This window comes from Tenrec ecaudatus, chromosome 15 (assembly GCF_050624435.1).
Source record: "Tenrec ecaudatus isolate mTenEca1 chromosome 15, mTenEca1.hap1, whole genome shotgun sequence".
Lineage (NCBI taxonomy): Eukaryota > Metazoa > Chordata > Mammalia > Afrosoricida > Tenrecidae > Tenrec > Tenrec ecaudatus.
This window is the reverse complement of record NC_134544.1, coordinates 502,275-527,711: the sequence shown is the minus strand read 5'-3', so window position 1 is coordinate 527,711 and position 25,437 is coordinate 502,275. Positions and strand designations below refer to the sequence as shown.

The 25,437-nt window shown below is 51.1% G+C and overlaps 1 protein-coding gene across 3 annotated transcripts in view; it reads left to right on the top strand.

The window, feature by feature from the left end:
• The window catches only part of NFATC1 (nuclear factor of activated T cells 1), a 103,532-nt gene that overhangs the window by 64,234 nt on the left and 13,861 nt on the right, over nucleotides 1-25,437 (top strand). For 2 of the 3 annotated variants that reach the window (XM_075532497.1, XM_075532498.1), the window contains exons 9-10: nucleotides 5,817-6,196; nucleotides 6,311-6,500. In XM_075532497.1, coding sequence (XP_075388612.1) covers nucleotides 5,817-6,196; nucleotides 6,311-6,500 — 570 coding nt within the window. The remainder of the gene's footprint in view (nucleotides 1-5,816; nucleotides 6,197-6,310; nucleotides 6,501-25,437) is intronic. The other variant, XM_075532499.1, reaches the window with a different exon arrangement.

Here is a 25,437-nt window from a genome sequence, read left to right as displayed (position 1 = left end):
TTCCAACTCAAATCCATGGATGGCTCTGTCATTCTCCAGAGCCCTCTTCAGATTCATAGTTGCATGCTGATGAAACAAAGAGGTGAAGGGGGATGCCAGGAGATCACAGTCTGGTGGATGCAGTGTCATGTGGACCCAGGGTTGGTGGGAACTTGGCATGGCGCCAACAGCTCTCAGGGTCAGGAGACCACAGTGGGCAGCACCAGGAAACAGACACAGAATCCAAGCAAGAAGAAGGAAAGGAGGAGAGAGAGGTACCCAGTGTTTCCCTTAGAAATAGACCACACCCCCAACGAAGCAGCATCAGGCCCTGGCCTCATAGATAAGCTGGACTCCGCCCCTACGGTCACACAGGTTCAAGTGGACATACATTCTCACTGTCACAGTTTGAATACAGCACTGTGGTGTTCTGTTGTTATTCTGTGTGGTTCAGTCGGTTCTGTGGTGATGTCACACGTTCCATTTTTTATTCAGGTTATCTGCAACTTCACCTTTTCCTTTGTTGAGTTTTTTTTGTTGTTGAGTTTTACAGTGGTTCGTCCATGTTGTTAATCTCTTCATGAACCACCACCCTCTTGCTGCTGTTGATTCTCTGTCCAGAGGTCTCCCTTTAGTATTGCTCGTAAGATTGGCTGTGCTTTTACAGATTAATTGGTGCTTATCATCTAATGTCCTAATTTTCTTCATTGAATTTGAAGAATAATTTTGCTGGGGGTGTAATTTTTCGGCTGACAGATTTTCCTTTCTTTCTTTCAGGGTTTAGATAGGTAGAAACAGGCACACACCATCCTATTGTCTTCTTGCCTGCCTGGCTTCTGCTGAAACATCAAAGATTAGGCTTTTGGTTCTCCTTTGTGGGTAACTTTTCTTTTCTTCCCAAACTGTATTCAGGATTTTTCCCTTATCTATGGATTTGAAAATTTGATTACATGTTTTGGTGATTGTCTTTTGGGTTCTATCCTGTTTATACTTTATTAGGCTCTAGAATGCATAGCTTCTCTTTCATGGTACAATGGGAGACATTTTCTTCTAATAACCCTTGGACAATTTTCTCTGTGCATTTTTTATCTCTTTCTGTTATGGGATTTCAATCATCATGTTGTACTTCCTGATGGCGTCCCACATAATGCTTAGCTTTTCTTTTCTCCTTCTTTCTCTTCTTCTTCATCTTTTTTTTAATGTCTGATTTTTTTCAGATATCAATCGCCACTTTTTGCTCCAAGAGCACCTTGGGTGGACACAAACATCCAAACTTTCAGTCAACAGCTGAGCACATTAACCAAGTGTTTGTCTCAGACAGGTACTCCGTGTGTATCTATGCCTATATACATATATGTAAATCTATATATTGGTTATCTATCATCTATCTCATATCTGTACCTTTCCATATATCCACTTCCATAGTCATATAATAATCTATCCTTATATGCCCCTACACATCACATCCATATCTACATCTGTCTCATATATTTACATTTCTTGTGCCTGTATGCATATTCACACAGAATCCATATCTATACCCACATGTACATTGTGTCCATATACTCATGTCTCCTATTTTTCTGCATAGCCACATTGCATCCATATCTGGGCCCCTATACATATCTAGATCTTAATCTATACTATTCATTTCCAAGTACGTATAATTACTTCAATCTCCTGTATTTGTATCCGTTTGCAAGACTCCAGCACACCCATGTCCATGTCTCTGTTCTTTGCATACTGTGTACAGCAGACATGTGGACACTTGGGAGGAACAGGCTGGTAGTCACTTCTCTGTGGGCACATTCAGACTCATTCACTTGACTTTGTAAGAGTGGCCTTAAGATGCCTTTACTCATACACTGTGAAGCCAATACCGCCTTGTGCTTTCATTAAAAGTTGCATCTAGGGTGCTCATTTTGGGGTCTGAGTGATGTCACGTCCATCTTTTCCTGAAAGAGGGGTGCTGTGGGCTCTGTGGTTGGGGCTCATGGTTTGGAGAGTGAGAGACAGTTCAAGGACAAGAATCAGCCTCCGTGTTGAGTGGTGAGGGTGGGAACTACCACTTGGGGTGTTGGTGACAAGCAGAGCCCTGTTCTGTGGTCTGCATCAGCTCCGTGAGTCACAGGCGGAGGACGACGGCCGCCCAGGGCATGGCTGAGCCAAACCCAGGCCTAAGAGCTGCTTGAAGTCCAGCCCTACAGTTCAGTGTGTCTGCCCAGCCACCATACAGCTGTCTGCCTTGTGCTTCCTGGGGTAACAGGGACAAGGCCCGCTTTGCCACCATATGAGCCACTCAACCAAGAAGGACTCAGGGTCACCAGTCAGTGCAGGAAAACTGTTTTCAGCACATCATACATGTCCATTGTTGAAACAGCTCTCACCATTCAGCAGATAGGCCCACCTGCTCGAGGCCACAGTCCAGCTCTGAACGTGGAGACTCAGGTCTGAACCCGCCCTGCTCGCTGGTGAACTGTGTGCTTCACTGGGAGGCAGCTCTGGGGCTGATGATGCTGCCTGCTTGGCGCAAAAAGGCCGGGGTGTTGAAGGAGCTCAGGGGATACTCAAGGAACAGTGCAAGCCCGGCTTGGCTGCCTCGCTGGTCCAAACAAGCATGTCCGGTACTGAATAACCCCAGCCTTGCTTTCTGTAACCCTCGTGGACTCTGAAAAGCGCCACCCTTGGAGCTTACCCTCTACCCTCCTCCCTCTCCCCCAACTACCCCCCATCCCCTCCGAGGACCCAGGCATCTATGGGCTGAGAACTCCCGTCACTTCTCTGGGTCATGGCTGCCCATCAAAGGCCAAGGCCAGGCTGGCCTGGGGCAGAGCCATCTCAGCTCTGGCTGCAGCCATCACACGCTATCACTGGCTCTGCCATATACTGGTGCAGCCACATCCTGGTTGGTGGGGCAGCCCTGGGGCTGGTACCCTCAGCAGAGCCAGGGTGCACCCTGTGGGTCATCCCAGGGAACTGGTGTGATGAGACACTGTCCCTAAGACGGTGTCGGTGCAGACAGTCGACTGCACAGACTCGAGTTTGTGGCAGAAATGGGTCAGGTTAAAGGTGTTGAGCTTCAGTAAAAGGATGCCATCCCTCCTGTCACAGCTCATGTCCCATGCCCCCACGTTCCCATGCAGCCCCCAAGTGACACGGGACACAAGCCCTCACCAGACTGCATGGGAGCTGCTGGGGAGACCGTGACCAGGATAAGACCTCTCTGGGGCTGGGGCTGGTGAGACACCCTCCCCCGGCATGGGTGGCTCTCCTGGGCTGGGGCTGCAGGAGCTGCCAGGTGGCAAAGTGTGTGGGCGCTGGGTTGTAGGAGCAGGCACCCAGCACTCCAGTACAAGTCTGGGTACATCGGGGCAGTCATGGGGAGTGGTTTCTGACTGTGAGTGGTCACAAGATGCGGAGTGCCCATGCAGACAGGGTAGGCAAGCAGAGAGGGCCTCCTATGCCTTCCTAAGTGCACCCCCCTCATAGCCTGGAGCCCACTTTGGTCCTCTGTCTGTGTGTGATGTGAAGGGCAATGGGGGGCCTGTGGCCCCAGTGCCTCTGCATGTCCGCCTGTCCCCCATCCCCACCCAGGGCACCCAGGAGCAATTTTTCTGAGTGACTCAAGTGGGGACTCAGGAAGCCACCCCCATGCACTGTCCTGCTGGGTCTGAGATCCAATTGTCTTCATGTCAGGGGACCCTGGACGCCTGTCAGGGCATTCAATCTGCCCAGCAGTCTTGAGGGATGCCTGCAGCTTAGAGAGAAGGCAGAATATGCTCCAGGCCCCCCTCCCAGCCCTCCCTGGCCTCTAGTCCACCCCCACCACCATCCCCCAACCCTCCTCTGGATCCCAGCCCATACCCACCACACCTATGCTCCAAATCTCCCCGGGCTCCCAGCACCATTCCTAGACCTCCTCTGGCCCCCAGCCCATTTCTCACCCCCATCCTCCAACCCTCTCCTGGCTACCCATCCCTCTCCCAGCCCCCAAGCCCACTTCCCATATCCATTCCCCAGCCCTCTCCTGGCTCCCAGCACCCCCCCCCCTCCAAGCCCTCCTCTGTGTGCCCCCTCTCCCCTACCCCCACTGTGAGTCTGGAGGCTGTTCTGTGCCAGCATGAGGAACTGCCTCCCTCCACAGGTGCTGCAGTCCCAGACATGCTTCCGGAAAATTCCATGCTGCAGCTCTCAGCTGGGTGATGCGGCCCCACCCTCACCTAATGGGGACCAGATGTGGGCCCAGACTCCCCTGCTGGCCGGCTGACTGCTGGGCGGCTCTGGAAGGGCCTGTGGGGCGCCAGGCTGGGCAGCACTCCCAGCCCGTGAAGCTGGAGTGAAGAGGGACACTCCTCACCCACCGCCCTCTCTGCCTCGGGGTCAGAGGATGCCAGCTGTCCACTAAGCCCCCCAGGGCCAGCGCCCAACTAGATGAGCCCAGCCAGAGGTGGAGGGTCAGCAGGGTCTCACAGTGGCCCAACTTAGAGCAGGCTGTCAGGGGTTCTCGGCTAGGCCTGTCCCCCTCAGCACTGCTGGGTGGCTTCACACCCTTCTGCTATGTGGTGGGGGACAAGAGTCAGCTAAGACTCACAGCGACCCTCTGCACAAGAAAGAACACCAGCCACCCTGCGCCAGCCTCACAATTATTCCTGCGCTTTGTTGCAGCGACTTGTCTCAGGCCCTTGTATCGAGGACCTTACCCTTTCTCACGGCCTCCCTGCCCCTCTTTACCCAGAGCAATGCCCTTTTTCCTGGGGCATCTCTGCTGATAGATGCCCAAAGTATGTAAGGTGAAATCTAGCCATCCTTGCCTCTAAAGTGCATTCAGGCCGTCCTTCTTCCAAGACAGATTGGTGGGTCCTTTCAGTAGTCCGTGGTACTTTCAGTGTTCTTCCCCAGCACCCCATCCAGATGCATTAATTCTTCTCCGGTCTTCCTTATTCAGTGTCTACCACCACATGGCTACTATGGAAGCTATGCGTGAAACCCGTATGCAAAGCTTTAACACCACAGGCTTGCCTGGACCAGACGACACAGGTGCCCACGTGAAACCTTATTGTGATCACTGCCCCCAGTGCCCCTTGCGGAAATGGAGGGCCAGGGGCCACTCAGATGCGAGCCTAGTGGAGAGGGGTCCAGCCCACAGGCCCTTGGTTTTCTGAGGTGGGGAGTTTCTGGGTTTTCTACTTGCTTCTAATTCAGCTCCTCCCCCCGCCCCCACCCACTGAGTGGTGCCTTCTCTGGGGCCCTGTCCATCTGCTTCCTAGTGGAAAGGGTCTCAGAGAGACCCTGGGCTCCGTAGATCCCTGTAGAGGCTCCCAGGAGCTCGGGATTGCCGCTGCTTCTACAGCCCACAGGCCGTCCCCGCGTGTGCACGCTGTCAGCAGCTCACCAGGCCTGCGTCGTCTCAGTTCGTGAGTGTAGCCTGTGGGGACGGCTGGCCGAACACGCAGACATCTATCAAACAGCCCGGCAGTAGCAGCAGAAATGTGGCCCTCTGTCCAAGGGAACATTTTCCCTTTGATTGCTACAAATCCATGAGCCCTTGGGTCCAAAGCTTCTACTGCCGTTTGCAGATGGATTTTTATAGCACATTAGTGCTGGAGGAGAGTCCAAAGAAAATAGTCCTCTTTCTATTAGAACCAGCTGTGACTTTCTCCAACCCATGACTCATTCTTCTCTTTAATTGGGTGGGGGCACTAGGCAGAGGCGCGCAGAGCCTGAGTCACAGCGCTGTTTGTTTTGTGGGGGGGTGGGGGTGGGGGGTGTCCCAGCCACAGCCAGCCCAATGGCACCAGGATGCCACTCATGTTTATTTAACGTTTTTCTCTCAACAGTTCCGATGATAAAAACAGAACCCAGCGACGACTTTGAGCCTGCGCCAGCCTGTGGACCAACAAGCCCGGGGCTCAGCCCCCTCTCGAAGCCCTTCTACGGCCAGCAGCTGCTGCTGCCCTCGGACCCCGGGGCCTGCCTGCTGACCAGCTTCACGTCCTGTCAGCAAAAACGCCCAGTGATGGCCCCTCCACCCAGCACGAGCCCGAAGCTCCAGGACCTCTCCACTGCCACCTTCACCAAGGGCAGCCCCAGCGCCGGCCACAGCCACCTCGGCCTCCAGCAGCCCACCGCTGGAGGGCCTGCCACTGCTCAGGAAGTGCCAAGACCCCGAGCTGCCCCCCAGTCATCTCACGGCTCCCTGCCCCCGCCTCCGCTGCAGGTGAGTCCCCGGCTGAGCACTGGCCGTCCCCTTGGTAACCAGCAAACACCGTCTCCCAGCAGCCCCTCCTGTCCACTTCCCCATGCCTTTACCCAAGAGCCCCCCTGTTTGCAGCCTCCCAGCCCAGCCTGCCCCAGCCCAGCGGGCCACCTGCAGACGCAACCTCGGAAGGTTCATGGGCCCGAGTCGCCAACCGCCCGGCCCCTGCCAGAGTTGCAGGAGGACACTAGTCATAATTTGGCCCCCATTCCTGTAACCGTCAAGCGGGAACCGGAAGACTTGGACCAGTTGTCCCTGGACGACGGTAAGTGCCCACCGATGCGCCTGCGTGCAGTCAGCCCTGTGCCCTGAGCGCCGGACGGCAGGTCCCCACATGCACTGCCTCGTGCAGGATGGGCTCCTTCTGTGTCATCTGCAGTCCCACGGGCGCAGGCTCGGTCTCCACCCAGCGACTTCTGACCTCTATCCTGGCCATGTGGCTGCAACTTGACTCTCCAGGCCTGCAGGACACACTGTCCTAGGGCAGGCACCAAGGACACTGACCAAAGGACAACCAAGCGCATGCTGAGAAGGTCCTGGCCTATACAGAGCTCCAGGTCCAGCCATATGGTTCCTGGCATTTAAGAGCTTTTCTTAGTGCCCAGGTCTCAAAGTGACAGCTTGGCTGATGGTCATTGACTGGTTACTGTTACAGGCCCCTCTGGTGTGTCTGTGTGGTGGCCTTCATGGTGGGAGCTCACTGACTGAGTGCAGGCCTTCGACATGGTCTGAGCAGACCAGAGTGACCACCAGCCAGCCATATGTCCAGGGGTCCCCAGCTGGCCATGTGCACAGGGAGTTCCCTGATGGCTGTGTGCACAGAGTGCCCCAGCCGGCCTTGCACAGGGAACCCCTAGGTGGAGAAACATAGTGGAAGGAGATGTGTGGAGATTATTTGCAAAGGAGGCGCCTCTGGAACATCTGTGGTCGACTAATTGGTGTCGACACCCTGAATGCTAATACATTTCGCTAATGAGGTAACAAAAGGCGCCCCATTGTGCTACGAGGCTATTTGTTTGGTAAAGATGCTCCTGGTCTGGGGCGGCCTGGGACGTGACTGGGCTGCGCTGACTTGCTGGCGGCTGGGCCTTTGATCCGCACCTCCTGTAATTGCAGCTCCACTGTCAGGGCCCAGCCCACAGCAGTGGGCTCATTAGGCATCCAGTGTGGCAGGGCTGTGTGGGTGTCTGGCCTTCTGTGCAGACACATTCCCAGTGTTCAACAAATGAAGGGACCAGTCAACACCTCTGGAACCTCTTGCTAAAGTCACCCGGAACGGGTGTGGGGCACAGAGAACACACAGGGCTCCGGGAGATTCTGGAAGGTTCCGGAAGGCCTCTTCAGCCTTCTGACACTGCCCTCCATAGGAGTCCCTTCGAAGTCTATTGTCGCAGCAGCTCTAGTGCTGCCTCCTGGTTCTGTGCTGCCCTTGCTTTGGTCCCCTCCTACGGCCCCTTCAGCCCTCCACATGCACACCCTCCGCCCTGCAGACCCCTCCAAATCCCCACCTCCAAGGCTCTGACCCTTCTGGGCCACCCAGAGCTTCAAGTATTTCCAGCCTTCCCTCACTCCACCCACTGATGCCAAGAGTTTGCACCCCATAATTTCCCCCATGGCTCCTTGCACCATGAAGCACCATGGGGGACGCTGCCCCAACCCTCATGTCATCTGCTCCGCCTCCTGGCTGCTCACTTGAATGAAGACTGAATGCCCTTCCACCTCCTGAACTCTAGTCTCCCCACATCTGCACGCCCCTGGAGCCTACTGCTTCCAAGAATCTGGGGTGGGGTGGGGGCCCAGACCAGGGGCAGCGAGCGGGCTCACACCTGCATTTCATCAAACCTAACAGTGAGGCCCTCCTAACCCCCAAGAGCAGGATGTGGGGGTGCCGGGGCACCAGCCTCACCTCTGATGGCCCTCTCCTCCTCCCCCCTCCCCCCTGCCTGGGCTGTCACTCCAGGGCTCCTGTCCTGTCCTGTGCCCTGGGTCATGTCTCCATCATGGAGTGGCATGCACAGCTTCACGGTGTGAATATGAGCTCCCAGGGCCGCTGTCTGCTGGGGCGCCCTCACACGTGGCGGTGTCTGGTGCGCCTCTGTGTACCCCGCAGACGTTGAGGCTGGTGGTCAGCCCATCTGCATTGCTCTGGCTGTTAGGGCCAGTGCTGCTGAGGCTGTGGCAGGATGCTCGTGGGAACCAGCCCCAGGCTCCCAGGCTTGCGGGCTCCATACCGCGCATCTGTGATGCTGGCTCAGTGGGCACGCGGTCTCCACTGCACCTGGCCTTGGTTTTCCAGGAAGCAGAATGGACATGGCATCCATAGGGGTGCCTGCCTGAAAACCCAACTGGCACCTGTGGCCTGGGGGCCCACAGGACAGGAAGCTAGCAAAGTGGGCCTGCACGCAGCTGCCCATGAGGCTCGGCCGGGTTCTGTAGTGGTTCTTCGTTTCTCGGCCATTTCTGGGGAGGCTCCACTGCTAGCTTCGCTGCTCCAGCCTGTCTGTGAGAGCCAGGGGCACGGGTCTTAAAGAGCGGTTTCGGTGAGCTCGCTTATTGACTGGAGGACGTTCAAGGCCGACAGGGAGCCCTGGCAGCGTGGTTTCGGGCTGCGCTACTACCCCCAGGCCACCTGTTTGCAACCCCCAGCTGCTCCACAGGAGAAGGTGGGCTCTCTGCGTCTGTAGAGTTCCAGTCTCGGACATGCACAGGGCCAGCTCCGCCCTGGCCTCGGGGTCTCTGTGAGTCGGCTTCCACTCCACGCAGTTAGTTTGGTTTGGCTCTAGGCCATGCCGCACAAGGTGCTCGGTCTCACGGTCCCACGAAGTCTATCCTGGACCGAGGTCAGGGGGCGTGGGACCACCTTCTCGGGTCCGCTTATGCATGACTCAGCCCAGACTGGCCAGATGTGTGTTCACACAGAATAGGGTGTGTGTTGTGTGGTGACGTGTGTGAGCATGTGAGGTGCCGGGTACTTCAGGTAGGTCTGCACCACACAGCAACCCCTTTGCTGGACAGAGAGACCCTCGCCCAGCATGGCCCATGATGTGACCAGCTCTGGGGCACAGGGGCAGTTTTTTAGCCCCTGCCAAGTCCCTGTGGGTTCCTGCCTCCAGAAGTCTCGTCTGTGAAACAGTACATGGGTAGAGGCTAACTGTCTGCTCACATGGGTAGACTGTGATGCTGCCTGTCTGCTCAGGTCTGGGTGTGCGTCTCTCTCCCCTCACCCCGTCTTTCCTGAGCCTCGGCTGCGCCGGGAGAAGACAAAATGCTTCCCGCATGGAAAGTTTTACGCATCTGGCGTGGTGCCCCGCCTGTGCCTCCGCCCCTAATGAAGATGGAAGGGGTTTGTGCCGGCTGCTGTGTGAGGGGTGGAGGGGCCCGTGGGCTCCTGGGGGAAGGGGACTATGCTGGGAAGGGGCTGTGATATGGAGGTATGAGTCAAGTCTCTGAGGTCCCACAGACTATGGGCACCCGGTGCAGGAGCCCCAGGCCCAGGCAGGAGCTCTGAGGAAGAAGCCAGTTCAGCCCTCTGAGGCTGAGCTGCCTGTCCCTGCCACCCCTACCCCCACCATTCCATGCCTGCTCATCACTCTGCCCCCATGGCCACCTGCCCGGGGCTTCTGGGCCTGGTGCCCCGTGGTGACATGCAGCCACGTGGGGCCGTTCTGCACTGGCACTGACTCCAGGGCCCTCACGGTGCACAGTGTGACAGCAGCCTCACAGTCACCTGCGTCCGTATTTGGTTTTATTTTGGCATTGGGTGTCACAGCGGAGCCCTAGGTTCTGCAGATGGTGACACGGTCATCAGACCCACCCAGCGTCCCTGGTGCTCTCCCATGGGGCCCCCGCGGAGACCCCACTACACCTGTGCCCTCAGAGCCTCCACAGGGCCAGCGGATCACCGCCGTATAGCCCAAAACTCTTAGAGCAATGGCCGCTGGGAAAAGCAGACCCCAAGCAGCCTGGCCTGCCGAGCCAGCTAGTGGCAGGGCACCCACCCAGGGCTTTCCCCGAGGGGTCTTTGCGGACCTGCCTCTCTGGACCTGGGAGGCTGAGCACAGCAGAGCTCCATCCCAAGTCCACTGAGTCGGTGACCTTGTAGTGAGCCGTCCGTCATCTCTCTGTCCACTGAGGAACTCATCCCCATGGCCCTTGGCTGTGATGTCATGCTCAGGCTGCACGGCTCTGAAGACTGTCCCCAGCTGCCCGCCGTGGAGTGTGGTGGCGAGCACCACACCTTGTCTAGCCTGACTCTGGCCCCATAGTCCCACCTTTCCTGTGCACTCAGAGGGTGTTCGGTGACCCACGTCCCCCCTCTGCCCTGCCTCCCCTCCACAACCATAACCCCTGAGTCTGGCCTTCTGCCCTCTTCTTGCCAGGGCTGAGCTTGCGTCTTCTCAGGAGCGAGTGGTTTGAGCATGACTGAGGGTGGGCGCATGCGGTGGGTGGCGGAAGGCACTCGGGTGGGCTTGTGTGAGTCAGCCGGGCAGCTCTGCAGGGGGCCGAGCGGTGTGCACAAGAAGCAGAGAGACGCGAATGCCGACGGACTCGGCTGTGTAGCTCCAGATGGGTGGGTGGTGTTGCCACTTGTCAAGGCAAGCTGTGAACGATGGCGGCGAGGGTGGGAGCCAGCCTGCCTCTGCCTGGTGCGGGACTGGTCCCTGCCTCCTCGCCCGCGCTCCCTCCCCCCACCCCGGCCGGGGGCGCTTGCCAGGCGCACTGGCCCTGTCTCCCATCAGACTGTGCGACTTCCCCTCAGAGGCTCCCAGTACGAGCGTGTCCCAAGGGGGCGGCGGTGGCCAGTGGCTGTCGCAGGTGCTTCAGCCCCAGTGACCTGCAAACGGAAACCGGCTGTGCGGGCCGCCCGAGCAGAAAGCACTAAAGCAGGGCATTGAAAAGCATAAAGACCACATTCAGAGGCCCAGCTGCTGACGGAGCCAGAACTTACCGGCTCTGGGGGGAGACGGTGGCCCCAGCAGGTGAGGCCCCGTCTACGTCTGACAACTGTGTTTGTGCATGACCAGCCAGGCCCCTACCTCAAACAGGCCTTGGAGCCCCTGTCCCAGTGTCTGGGCAGACAGCCAACGAGGGAGGGCAGACTTGCTACGTGAGCCTCTGAACACAGACGTGCCTGCTGCTGGGGGTCCACAGAAGCCACAGGTGTCCACCGGCCCAGGATGAGGACAGCATTGGAATCACCACTCTCGTCATCCCGTCAGAGGCGGTCTCCGTGGTACTGGGTCACATGACACCTTGTTACCGACGGCTCAGACAGCCGACCAGCCATGACAGTGGCTGGCACGTGACGTGCAGCCTCCGGTCCTTCTCAAAGTGACTTTTTTACTTCTCTCTTCTCGGCTTACACAGTCAGTCTCAGAGCAGGCTTGTTGGCAGGCACGGCGCCAGGATTACCTCGGCCTCGCGGGTAAGGAGACCGAGGCTTCGGGAGGAATGTTATTTGACTTGCTCAAAAATCACAGCTGACGAGTAGCAAAACCAAGAACCACACGTCCAGTCTCTCAGCACCGATTCCAACTGGCTCTCTCTACCGAGTTTGAGCTCAGCCTTTCTCCCCACCGGAGACGTGGCTGGCAAAAGATTTCTGCCCCAAAGCCTGACTCTGGACGCTCTTTAGCCGTGCACCCAAAGATTTGCAGTCTCTCCATCAGCGTCTCCGTTCAGCCACTCAGGAAACGCTGGAAGGAGATCAGACTTGCTGCTCCGCTGGAGAGCACCATGGGGTCAGCTCCCGACAGCAGCGAGGGAAACAGTGGCAAAGCCATCAAACTGATGGCACCTGTCTCGACATGACCCCAAAGAGCAGAACACACCGGAGAACCTGACTTTGGCCACAGCAAGAGCAGAGGGATGCCACTGCTGGTCCCTCTGTGGCTTCTTTAACGCGGGCAACCTGCCAGTCTCCACCTCGAGGTCCACAGCCACTTCACAGCCTGGGGAGGACATGGGCCTCTTTTTGGAGCCCTGTGGAAACCCCTCGGATGCTGGCTGGTTGGGAAGGGCCTGGAAAGGTCCACGGCTGAAGCGCTGGGGAAGCAGCAGCACTCCGCTGGAGCCATGGCCTTACAGGTGCTTAAGGCCACTGTGTCCCTCAGGAGAACGAGAATATGGCCACGTGGCCGGCAGGAGGACCCAGGGAGCTAGATGACCACAGGGGACATTATAGACTGGGCACCTGCACACAGGCTTCTGCACAGCCAGGAGAGGCCTGAGCACACAGAGGGCTCAGCATCTCACCTCCAGCTGCCCTTGAGAACTCGCGCAAGCAGGGCTCTCACTAAGGTTGCCTTGTCCACTTCCTGCAATTGAAGGTATACCTTCCCACATAGACCCCGCGGCACAGAGTGGAAAACTGAAATCTGTCGATGGATAACTGGTGAGATTAAGAGTCAACCACAAGGATGCTGGGATTAAAAATCAGCAACCAAAAACCATGGCCACCCTTCAAGGACTGCAGAACCTACAGATGTGGCCCAGGAATGTTGCTTATGAAGGAAAGGCAGCAAGGGAAACATGGAATATCCCAGCCACAGTCATACAGCCTGTGGCCTGGCTGGCAGGGGCCGGGGGTGGGGGGCCATGGTTGTCTCAGAATGACTATGTTTTCTGTACTGTCCGGTATTCAACAAAGGAATCTGGAGACAAGAATAGATCTAAAGCACATGGGGTGGGGGAAGTGCAGCCAACAGGGAGTGTCCCCTAAAGGATACTTACCCCCTAGAGGGCCAGATAGTGGGCTCAGCAGTAAAGGGTTTAAATCTATTGCACATATGTCCGAAGAAGTATGGGACCCTGAAATGAAGAATTACAAGAAAATATGACAACTGTGCTTTATCAGATAATGAGATAGCAATGGTAACAATGAGGCAAGGAGAAGCTTTGGAGCCAGAGAGCTGAAAATTTCACTACCAGGGCCAGACAACAGAACTGAGCTGTTGTTGAAAGAAGAATCAACAAACTTGACACAGGCCAATAAAAAAATTCTGAGACAGGCAGGAAAAATGATTAAGGAAAACCAACAGCATCTCCAACATCTGTGGCACACCATAGGACACATGAACACACACCTATTGAGTATCCAGAAGAAAATGGGAGGAAACTATATTCAGAGAAATAATCACACACACACACACACACACCTGCCGCCCAACTTACTCAATGTGATCCAAAACATTAATCTACGCATTTAAGAAGCTCCATGGGCTTCAAGTGGGATCAACTTGAGCAGGTTCTTACATGATGATCCAAGTGTCACCGGACAACAAAAAGGAAATTCTAAGAGAACAGCAAGAGAACACAACCCGTCAGCACAGGGAGCCGAGGAGGAGGGAGAGGTGAGCCGTCATCAGAAACATCGAAGGCTGAAGGACAGTGAAATGGTATATTCAAGGGAAAGGTGACCAACCAAGAATGCTTACCTCGGAAACCTAGTCTACAAAAGCAAAGAAAAAAAACAAAGCTGCCCGCTGATCACAGAAACTCAGGATTTTTCAGAAGACCTACCCACATGAAATGCTAAATTTTTTCAGATGGGAGGTAACTCGGAGTCACTCAGAGAAGTAGAGTGTCATGAAGAAATAAGGCAGCATGAGTATATTTAAAACCTGTTTCCTTCCCTTATCTGATTTAAAGTAAAAACAATATCCGTGACATGTGCTGGTGAAGCTGCAACGTGCAAATAATATGACAAAGAAAAGGGAGGTGTCTTCATTGTGTGATGCTGCTGTCACAGAAATACCACATGTGAGAGACTGCAGAAAGCAGAATTTTACTGTTTCACAGTTGGGACACTGCATGTGTGAATTCAGGCCTCCTGCTCTAGGGGAAGGAGCTGTGTTGGCAGAGTGGGTCACACATTGACCTGATAATGTCAAAGTTAGAAGTTCAGAACCACCAGCTGCCCCACGGGAGAAAGATGAGGCTTTCTGCCCTGGTGAAGAGTTCCAGGCTCAGAAAGCCACAGGGAGGGTGTGCCCCTGTCTCACAGGGTTGCCATGTGTTAGGTGACTGGGTGGCAGTGAATGTGAGTTTCGAGTTCTAAGAGAATTCTTTCTCTTTGTCAGCTTGGTGGGAAGGTCTCATTCTCTTGTCATCTTTTTTGGGGGTGCCCACGTAGTTGGCATCTCCCCTGTTTCTGCCTGCTTCTCTGCTTGCGTAATTGGATCTGGTATATCTCAAAAGAGACGGCCCTAAAACACATGCTACACAAAAACTACCCCATTAACATAACAAAGAAAGCCAGTTCCCAGATGGAGCTATAATCACTGTAGGAGTTAGGATTTCTAATACTGTTTTTTTTTGAGGAGGGGCAGTGGGCACACTTCAATGCACAGAGGACAAGAAGCTTTCTGTGAGCACAGTTTCTATAGGCACATCCTATTGGAACTAAGCTAGTGTTCATCTGATCTAGACTGTTTTAAATTAAGATGTGTCCTGTAATATCCAAAGGAAATGCTTAGGAAATACTAAGATAAATACCAAGAAGCTAAAAAAGAATTTAAGTGGGTCACTAGGGAATATATTAGTGTGTATGTGCATAAATACACACACATACATATTAAACACAAAAATTCACTAGTAGAGGAACAGAGGACCAACACCAAAAGTCTTAAGATACATAGAAAACAAATAACAAAAATGGCAAACATATCAAAAACTGTCTTGCAAACATATCTTGAAGACATTCCAAGTTCACCTCACTGAAATAAAGAGGATACTTCATCAAAATGAGTCCCATGAGTACTTGGTTTCCAGATGCATATAAAGTTATGTTTCCATTATACTGTAGCCTAATAAAATTATGAAATAGCATGAGAATTACCACAGTGTGGCCCAAAGTACCTATGGGCCAGTAGACTTGCTCAACACAGGATGCCACAGACTTTTCATTAATACCTGTGGAGCACAATAAAACAACACACAATAAAGCAAGGTGTCCCTGTAAGTGAAGTGGGTCAGATACTTCGATGCACAGGTAACAGGTGCCAGACCTTTGGTGGATGCCACAGGAGAAAAAAATGTTTAAGACCTTGGGTTTTATATTTCTTAGAAAGTACATAAAATATGAATAAATCGAACCTTATCAGAATTTAAAATGGTTATGCTTAAAATATATCTCATGAAAGAAATGAATCACTCTTATTTAATATAGTGCTAGGAGTCTCAGCCAGAACTGTAAGACATCAAAAAGATGTTAAAGGCATCAATATTGGCAAAGAAGGAATAAAACTCTCTTTATTTGCAGATGACATGATCCTACATAGATTAAACCCTAAACAGCCTATTTAAAAAGTGCTAGAGCTAATTGAAAAATCAAGTGACATAGGAAGGTAGAAGAGCAACATAGAAAAGTCTGTTGAATTCTTGTATAATTAAAGATGACTCCAAAAAGGAAATTAAAAGAACAATACCATTTACAAGAACTACCCACAAGATAGAATACTTAGTAACAAATCTCACCAGAGAAGCAAAAGACCTATACCTAGAAAACTAGAAAACACTTCTACAAGAAACCAACAGACACACAAATGGAAGAATTCCCAGTGCTCATGAATAGGATGACTTAATATGGTGAAAATGTCAAGATTACCAAAAGCATTCTATAAATTCAACGCAATTCCCATCAGGATCCCAGCACAATTCATCAAAGAAATGGCAAAACTAATCACCAATTTTATGTGGAAAGGAAAGAAACCCAAAATAAACAAAGCCCTATTTAAAAAACAAGAACAAAGTAAGAGGCCTTCCACTCCCAGATTGCAAACCCCATGACACAGCCACCATGGTCAATCAGCTTGGTTTGGTACAGTGATAGCTACGTAGACCAATGGGTTAGAACAGATAACCCAGAAAGACAACCAAGCCCCTCCAGACACCTGATGCTTGATAGAAGGCTACAACACGTGAAGTGGGCAAGAGATGGCCTTTTCAATAAACGGTGATGGAAAAATTGGATCTCCACCTGCAAAAGAATGAAACAGGACCTGTACCTCACAGCATGCACAAAAATGAACTCAAGGTGGACAAAAGGCCTCAACACACAACCTAGAACTTTGAGGATCAGTGATGGAAAAAGGGGAATAAAATTAAGGATAGGGCATAAATACATTACAAAACATAATGAAAAATGCCCATTACAAAACATAATGAAAATGCCCACACTGCAAAATGAAAAGGGAAGTTCTAAAAATATGACATTTATGTGCATCAAAAGAGTAAAGAGAGAGCTCAAAAAGTATTTGACCATGATATATCACATAAAGGAGTCATCTCTACAGAAAACTGCAACACCTTAATAAGAGAAAGACCAACAACTCAGTCAAAAAATGGGCACAAGCCATGAATGGACAATTTACTAAAGATGACTTCTAGACAGCCACAGTCACAGGAAGAAATGCTGGTGTTAATGAACTATAAGAGAAATCCAAATTAAACACCTTTAGAAGAATAATTTCAAAAAACCCCTAGATAATAGTAAGTGCTAGGAAGGACATGGCGAGATCAGAATGTTCTCACACTGCTTGGGGGACTGCAGACGCGCGAGAACACTGTGGAAGCCAGTCGGGTGGGACTACAGACGCGCGAGAGCACTGTGGAAGCCAGTCTGGTGGGACTGCAGACGCATGAGAGCACTGTGGAAGCCAGTCTGGTGGGACTGCACGAGAGCACTGTGGAAGCCAGTCTGGTGGGACTGCACGAGAGCACTGTGGAAGCCAGTCTGGTGGGACTGCACGAGAGCACTGTGGAAGCCAGTCTGGTGGGACTGCAGACGCATGAGAGCACTGTGGAAGCCAGTCTGGTGGGACTGCACGAGAGCACTGTGGAAGCCAGTCTGGTGGGACTGCACGAGAGCACTGTGGAAGCCAGTCTGGTGGGACTGCACGAGAGCACTGTGGAAGCCAGTCTGGTGGGATTGCACGAGAGCACTGTGGAAGCCAGTCGGGTGGGACTGCAGACGCATGAGAGCACTGTGGAAGCCAGTCTGGTGGGACTGCACGAGAGCACTGTGGAAGCCAGTCTGGTGGGACTGCACGAGAGCACTGTGGAAGCCAGTCTGGTGGGACTGCACGAGAGCACTGTGGAAGCCAGTCTGGTGGGACTGCACGAGAGCACTGTGGAGGCCAGTCTGGTACTTCCTCAAACAAATGGAAACCTCATCACCCTGCAGTCTGTCCACTTGCCACGTACTCTATAGAAATAACAAGCAGAGCTTGGCATATGCACACCCATGTTTATTGAAGAAGTTTCTAAAGTAGCAAAAAGATGGAGGCAGTCCACAACCTCTGTCCGCAGAGGAATGGACGCACCAACTGTGGCCCGTATACACAATGGAATAGTGCGCAGCCTCAGAATGCGTCTGTCAGACACCTTGTGACGTGGGCACAATTGGAGCGACCATGCTCAGTGAAGTAGTTAGTCTCATGAGGACAAATATTCTAGGACACCATTAATAAAGGGGAGCACCTGCCAGGAAAACGTGGTTTTCATACAGAGGAGCTCGCTTCAAAGACTGTGATGAGGCCAGTGGTGGGAGGCGGGAGGGCGCGTTAGAACAGCAAGCAGCACACCCGTGGGCTTGCATGGACACCAGCTCTGGGGGGTGGGATGGTCTAGGCGACGACATCTAGTATGATTTTCTTTGTATGTGTTCTATTCCACAGTGAAAAGGAGGGAGACAATAAAAGTGAGTCAATCCAGACATCAATTGTGTCAAGCCCATTTGTACATATGTTGCCATCATCATTTTCTAAACATTTACTTTCTCTTTGAGCCCTTGGTATCAGCTCCTCTTTTTTTCCTCTCCCCCCCCCACCCTTGTGACCACTTGATACATTATAAATTATTATTTCACATCTTACACTGACCACTGTCTCCCTCCCCCACAGTTTTTGTCCATTCCCTTGGCGGGGCCTGGGGGCGGGGCAGGTGATGCGTTGACCATTGCAATCAGTTTCCCTTCTCCCCCTCCTCCCCCACCTTCCCTCTACCTTCCTGGTATTGCTACTCCCATTTCTGTTCCTGAGGGGTTTATCTGACCTGGATTCCATGTGTCCTGACCTTTTATCTGTAACAGTGCACATGCTCCAGTTTAGGCAGCACTGGGGTCATGATGGTGGTGGGTGAGGAAGCTTCAGAGAACCAGAGGAATAGTGTGTTTCATCGGTGCTAGACTGGCCCCTGGTTGACCCATCCCTTCCTTGTGACAGTTCTGTAGGGGGGGTGTCCTATTGTCTACAAATGGGTTTGAGGTCTCTGCTCTGATCTCCCTTGTTCTCAACAATATGTTTTTTTTTGTTTTTTGGGGGGGTCTTCTGGTGGTGCCTGGTAGCTGATTCTGTTGACTCCTTATGATTTCATAGGCTGGTGTGCTTCTTCCATGTGGGCTTGTTGCTTCTCTGTTAGATGGCTGCTTGGTAAACTTAAAGCCTTTAAGACCCCAGATGCTGTATCTTTTGATAGCTGGGCACCATCAGATTTCTTAATCATATTTGCTTATGCACCCACTTTGTCTTCAGCTATCATGTAGGGAGGGTGAGCATCACAGAATGCCAGGTTGTTAGACCAAAGTGTTCTTGCGTTGAGGGAGGACTTGAGCAGAGGCCCAAAGTCCATCCACTTCCTCACTGTATTTTCACATAAATATATGTACCTAGGCCAATGCTTCTATCTTTATGAATTAATATATTTACAGAAGTGCACACTTATGTTTATACCTCTATCCATAGCTTTGATTCCTAGATCTTCCCTCTGTTTCCTTCTCACCTTCCTGCTGCCCCTCCTTCATGCTCACCCTTCTTCTGCCTCTTAGTAAGTCCTCTCAGCTAGATTGCTGTTGCTCCAACACCACCAGGATCTCCACATCCCCCTCACAGTTCATTTTAATTCCCTAGTTGTTCCCCTGTCCATGGCATTGTTTGCTCACCGCTCCCTTCCTCCACCTCCTCCTCCCCCCAAGTCCCTCCAGAACTGTCAGTCCCATTGCTTTCTCCTCGGGCTTGATTCCCATGCCTGTCTTATATAGGTAAGCAAACCAACAACAACATAGACAATACAAAAAGAAAACAAAAGATTGAATAAAGAGGGAGATAAAAAACAAAAATGAGAAAGCATACATAATTCCAGGTCTGTCTGTTGACCTTTATGACTATCTCCCACCAGTCTTGGGGGGTTCTGGGAAGTGCCCCTCCTAGCCTTAAGTCTATTTGGGGGGTTTTGTGGCTTGGCTTTGTTCCCATTGCTGATCTGTTATGTTCCCTTCTTAGTTGGCCCCACTGTGTGTGGGGGGGGGGCGGGGGGCAGGTGGCGGCTGTTAGATGGGACTCATTCCCCGCCGTCTGTCCCCAGTACTGTCCTATGTCACAGTATGCTCCAGCAAGGGGATATCATGTTTTGAGCTGTTGTTGGGCCTGCAGTCCTTTCTGTGTCTTAGCAGCTCTGTGCAGGGACATCACCCTCAGGACTTGGTGTGCCAGTATGGGGTCTCTCCCTCTCTCTCTTTTTTCTTCTTGGTTTGTTTAGTGTGGTGTGGCAGATCAGCCCCTCTCTGCAACCTGCAGGTTTAGTGTTGCTCTCTGTAGCTCATACTTCTGGGTGGGAGGGCGGTCAGTTTGGCTCTGATGGGATCAGCCCTGTAGCCCTCTCTGTTCCTGAGTTGCTCCATGTGGTTACGTTGCCCTCGTGGTTTGGAAAGCCATGATGGGGTCTGCACACACACTCCCATTTCTGTGGACACATAAGCAACTCCCTCCCCCTGGGTGGGTTAGTGCCCTGCTCCCCCAGTGCCATCCTCTCCCTCTTTCTCCCCACATTCCTCACCCCTTCGCTGTGTTAGAGTGACAGGTACAGCCTTGGATTTGGTCTGTCCCCTGACCAATTGCCTATACCTCAGCATGTAAAGTGTAAGATAAGTGACTTTTCTTCTATACCTAGTGTGCTGTTGATACGTACCTCGGTGGACTCATGTTGTACGTGTCCTTTTTTTGCTTGGCTAACTTTGCTTAGCATAATTTCCTCCAACTCTTCCCATGAGACGATGTGCTTCATGCAGTCATTAGTGCTTTTTATGCATGTTTAGTACTCCATTGTGTGTATGTGTCAGAGTTTTCTAATCCATTCATCTATTAATGGAAACTTAGGTTGTTTCCAATTCTTTGTAATTGTGAATTGTGCCGCAATAAATATGGCACACAGACGACGGGTCAAGGTCCATTTCTTACCTCTTCTGGGTATATAGCCAGTAGAGGGGTTGCTGGGTCATAAGGTAACTCAGTTTCCACTTGCTTTAAATTTCACCAGATAGCTTTCCACAGTGGCTGTACGTATCTACATGACACCAGCAGTGGAGGAGAGTTCCTATCTCACCAAATTGCCTCCAACATTTGTTCCTCTCTGATTTTCTGATTTGGACTCAAAGGATCAGCATACCAGGAACCAGAGAGCATAATAAATATATACACGCCCAACAAGAGACCCACAAAATTCATCAAACTACTCAAAAGATGAAAAAAGAAATCACAGACTCAACAATCATAGTAGGAGACTTCAATACACTGATATCAGAGAAAGATACATCACTGGGAAAGAAGCTCAGCAAGGAGGCTACAGAGCCAAACACTATAGTTAGACAACTGGACCTGATAGACATTTATAGAGCTCTCAGTCAAAAAAATTTAAAATCACATTCTTTTCTAGTGCACATGGTTCCTTTTTGTAAATAGACCATAGGCTGGGACACAAGTGGAGCCTTAGTAAATTCAAACACACAGAGATCACTCAGATGTCCCTCTCAGTCGACCACACCATAAAGCTGGAGATCAGCAAAAGAACGAGCAGAAAAACAATGGCAAACAATTGGAGGATGAATAACGATCTTCTGGTACATGAATGGGAACTGGCCAGATTAGAGAGGAGTTTAGAAAGTCTCTAGAACACTGGTTCTCAACCTTCCTAATGCCATGACCCTTTAATACAGTTCCTCATGTTGTGGTGACCCCAACCATAAAATTATTTTCATTGCTATTTCATATATAATTTTGCTACTGTTATGAATCATAATGTAAATATCTGATATGCAGGATGTAGTTTCATTGTTACAAACTGAACATAATTAAAGCATAGTGATGAATCACAAAACAATATGTAATTATATATTGTGAAATATTTATTTCTAATTACAAATAAATGAAATTTTGTCTTGAAGCATGGTGTAGCATGGGTAACAATCTTCACGCTGGGTGCTCATAGGTCGATGTATCTGCATGTGGGCGGACCTGCCTGGAGACAGATAGGGGAGCGGTGTTTTGGTTCCTAAGACTATCGGAAAGATGTGTTTTCTGATGGTCTTAGGCGACCCTTGTGACAGGGTCATTCAACCACCAAAGGGGTTGCAGCCCACAGGTTGAGAACTACTGTTCTAGAAACTAATGAGAATGAGACTACAACGTACCCAAACCTATGGGACACAGCAAAATCAGTTACCAGAGGAAGACTGATCATGATTAATGCATATATGAAAAAGGAAGAGAGATTTATGACTGATACACTGTCACAAAACATCCAGCAATTAGAACAGAGTCAACAGAACAAGCCCTCCAATAGCAAAAGAAAAAAAATGAAAATCATGGCAGAGTTAAACGAGTGGGAAGACAAGAAAATGGCAACAACAAAAAAACCAATGCTGCAAAAAGCTGGTTCTTTCAAAGAATCGATAGAGTCAACAGACTGCTGGCAAACCTAACCAGGGAAAGGAAGGAGCAAACATCAACAGCAAAGACGAGGGGTGGGACCAGGGGAACTACAACAGACCACAACAGGATTAAAAGGGATACTCACAAAGTCCTATGAGAGTCTGTATTCGAATGAACTCAACAACGTGGAAGAAGTGGACAAATAGGTGGGAAAACAATCACTCCCTAGATTACCCCAGATAGAGTTCAAGAATCTCACAGACCCATAGCAAAGGAATAAATAGATAAGGTTATCATGAAACCATTAATGACAAAAGCTCACAGACCAGACTGCTTCACAGGAGAATTCTACCAAGCATTCAGAGAAGAGTTGACACCAATCCTCCAGAGCATAGAAAAAGATGGCAAACTCCCAAACTCATTCTACGAAGCCAGTATAACATTGATACCAAAACGGCAAGGATCCCACAGAAATAGAGGACTACAGACCAATATCTCTAATGAACATGGATGCAAATATCCTTAACAAAATATTGACCAATGGAATACAAACGTATATAAGACGTGTCATCCATCATGATCAGGTGGGATTCGTTCCAGGGAAGCAGGGATGGTTCAACATCTGAAAGTCCACCAATATTATTCACCACGTTGATAAGAAAAAGGATAAGAATTACATATTTATAGAGGCAGAAAAATCATTTGACATTATCCATTCCTAATTAAGACACTCAACAAGATAGGAATAGAAGGAAAATTCCTCAAGTTAACACAAGCTATTTATGAAACATCAATGACCAACATCATAGTCAATGGAAAAAAGACAAAAACAATGCCACTGAAAAAGGGGACCAGACCAGGATGCCCCTCACCCCACTTCTATTCAACATTGCACTGGAGGTCCTAGCGAACAACATAAGGCAGTGGAAGGGCATTAAAGATGTCCACCTGGGAGAGGAGGAGGTGAAACTACTCTTTACAGATGACATGATTACGTACAGTGAAAACCCCAAAAGCTCCACAGCAGGAATACTGGCAGTGATGTAGGAATATGGAAGAGTGGTGGGATACAAGATAAACAAATAGAAGTTCATTGGTTTGCTATATACATTGGACAAGACCACAGAAGAGGAGATCAAGAAGGCAGTACTCTTCACAATAGCCAAGAACAAATGGAAATATCTAAGGATATATCACCAAAAGCCAAAAAAATTATTCAAGGAAAACTATAGAGCCCTACTACAGGAAACTAAAAGCAACCTCCACAGATGGAAGAATATCCCATGCTCATGGATCGGAAGATTCAATATAATAAAGATACTAATTTTACCCAGGGCACTATATAAGCTTAACACTATCCCAATTCCAATACCAACAGCCTTCTTCAAAGAATTGGAAAAACTGACTACCAATTTCATATGGAGAGGGAAGAAGCCCAGAATTAATAGAGAACTAACTCCTCAAGAAGAAAGACAAAGTCAGAGAGTTTACCTTACCTGACTTTAACACCTACTACACAGCCACAGTGGTCAAAACAGCATGGAACTGGAATGACAGATACTCAGACAGGTGGAAAAGAAAAGACGCCCCAGAAGTAAGCCATCAGCATATAGACAACTGGTCTTCGACAAGGGCCCAAAAAGCATCACGTGGGAGGTGGATGCCCTTTTTAACAAGTGGTGCTGAAAACAATGGATATCCATCTGTAGAAAAATGAAACAAGATGCTTACCACACCCCATGCACAAGAACAAATTCAAGGATCACTGACCTGGAAGTAAAACTCCAAACTCTCAGGACCACCAACAAAGGAATCAGAACAAACCTAAGAACCTTGGCACAGGGAATACCTAAGCTAACTGAAATAGGGAAGGGCACGCGCACACACAAACACACACACACACAGATGAACCTGAAATCGACCAGTGGGCTATACCAAGGATAAAACTCCTGTGGACATCGAAAGATTTCGCCAAGAGAGTAACAAGAGAACCCACAGACTGGAAGAGGATATTTAACAATGACACAACAGACAAAAAAATCTACAACACTCCCAGCCTGCAAAGAGAAGAAAACAGTTAACTCCTTGAGGAAGTGGGCAAAGGACCTGAACAGAAGTTTCACTCGGGAGCAGACTTGAGAGGCAATAAACCTATGAGAAAATGTGCCGACCATTAGCCATCAGAGAAATGGAAATTAAAACAACTGTGAGATGCTGCTCGCACCCTTGAGGATAGCCTCCTGGAGCCCTTGGGGACATCTGAGGACCCTCTTGTCCATTCCTCCCCACTTGTCTGCAGTGTATTGTGCTGTGGTGCTGACGCTGGAAGCTCTGTCACCAGTAACTCACATACCAGCAGGGTCACCCACAGTGAACGAGTTTCAGCAGAGCTTGCAGATGCGAAAGGAGCAGCAAAGAGCAGGTGCCCACCTCTGAGGGACTAGCCCCTGGACACCGTCTGACTAGCAAGGGGGCATTGTCAGTGCTCAGGGAGGCAGCGGCCATGCCTTGTATTGGGCAAATCTGCTGGGCAAAGGCAGAGGGGCAGCCTCAAGAGCAAGACCCTCAAGGAGATGGGTGGGCACAGTGGCTGCAACACCTGGCTCAAAGATGACGATGCCTGTGAGACGGCGCAGGGCCGGGCAGCGCATGGTGTGCCTTTGAGGCCGAGCTCTTCTTGCCTCCTTGCAGATTGTAGATGAAGGCGAGGCAGAGAGTGCACCCCCCGTGGGGCCACGCTTATCGGCACCAGGCTGATACTCGGCACAATGGGCAATGTGGTCATCACCCTGTAATCCGGGACACTGGAGTCACACTTGGGCCTCTGTTCCCGCTGGCCCTATCACAGACGCGAGGGTCAGATGCCACTGGCGTCGTCCTGGGCTGCCTGCTGTGGGGCCTGCCCAGCCCTATCAGGCCCTCCAGCTGCTGCAGTGCAAGATAGAGCAGGAAGCTGGCTGGAGGGCCACACAGCCCAGGACATCCAAGTAAGCTGGCTTTGGCCAATCCAGGCCTCTGGTGGGTGGTGGGGAGGGGACGTGGGGAGAGTGGCGGCTGGCTGCAGCCCCAAGGAGATTCAGGAGGTCTCCAAGTCTGCCCCCCAGGTGAGCATGAGTCCCCAGTTATCCTGGCCTGCCCTCCTCTGTTGGTCCAGAAGTGCCCACTGGGGCAGCTGTGCATGGACTGTGGGCTGACGGCTGTGGCTCCCCCTGCTCGGGGCACACACAGTACTGCTCTTCCAGGAGCCCTGTTGTCCAAGTGTCCACAAGAGACCCAAGGATTCCCAAGAGACCGTGTGAGTGTGTGTGCATGTGTGAGTGGGTACCTATATATGTCTGTGAATGAGGGTGAGTGGGGTGTATGCGTGTGTTTGAGTGAGTATATGTGAGTGTGTAAATATGTGCGTGTGCATATGTATGAATAAGGCTGAATGTGGTATGTGGGTGGGTGTGAGTGTGTGTAATTGTGCAAAGCTGTGAGTGGGCCTGTATGACTGCG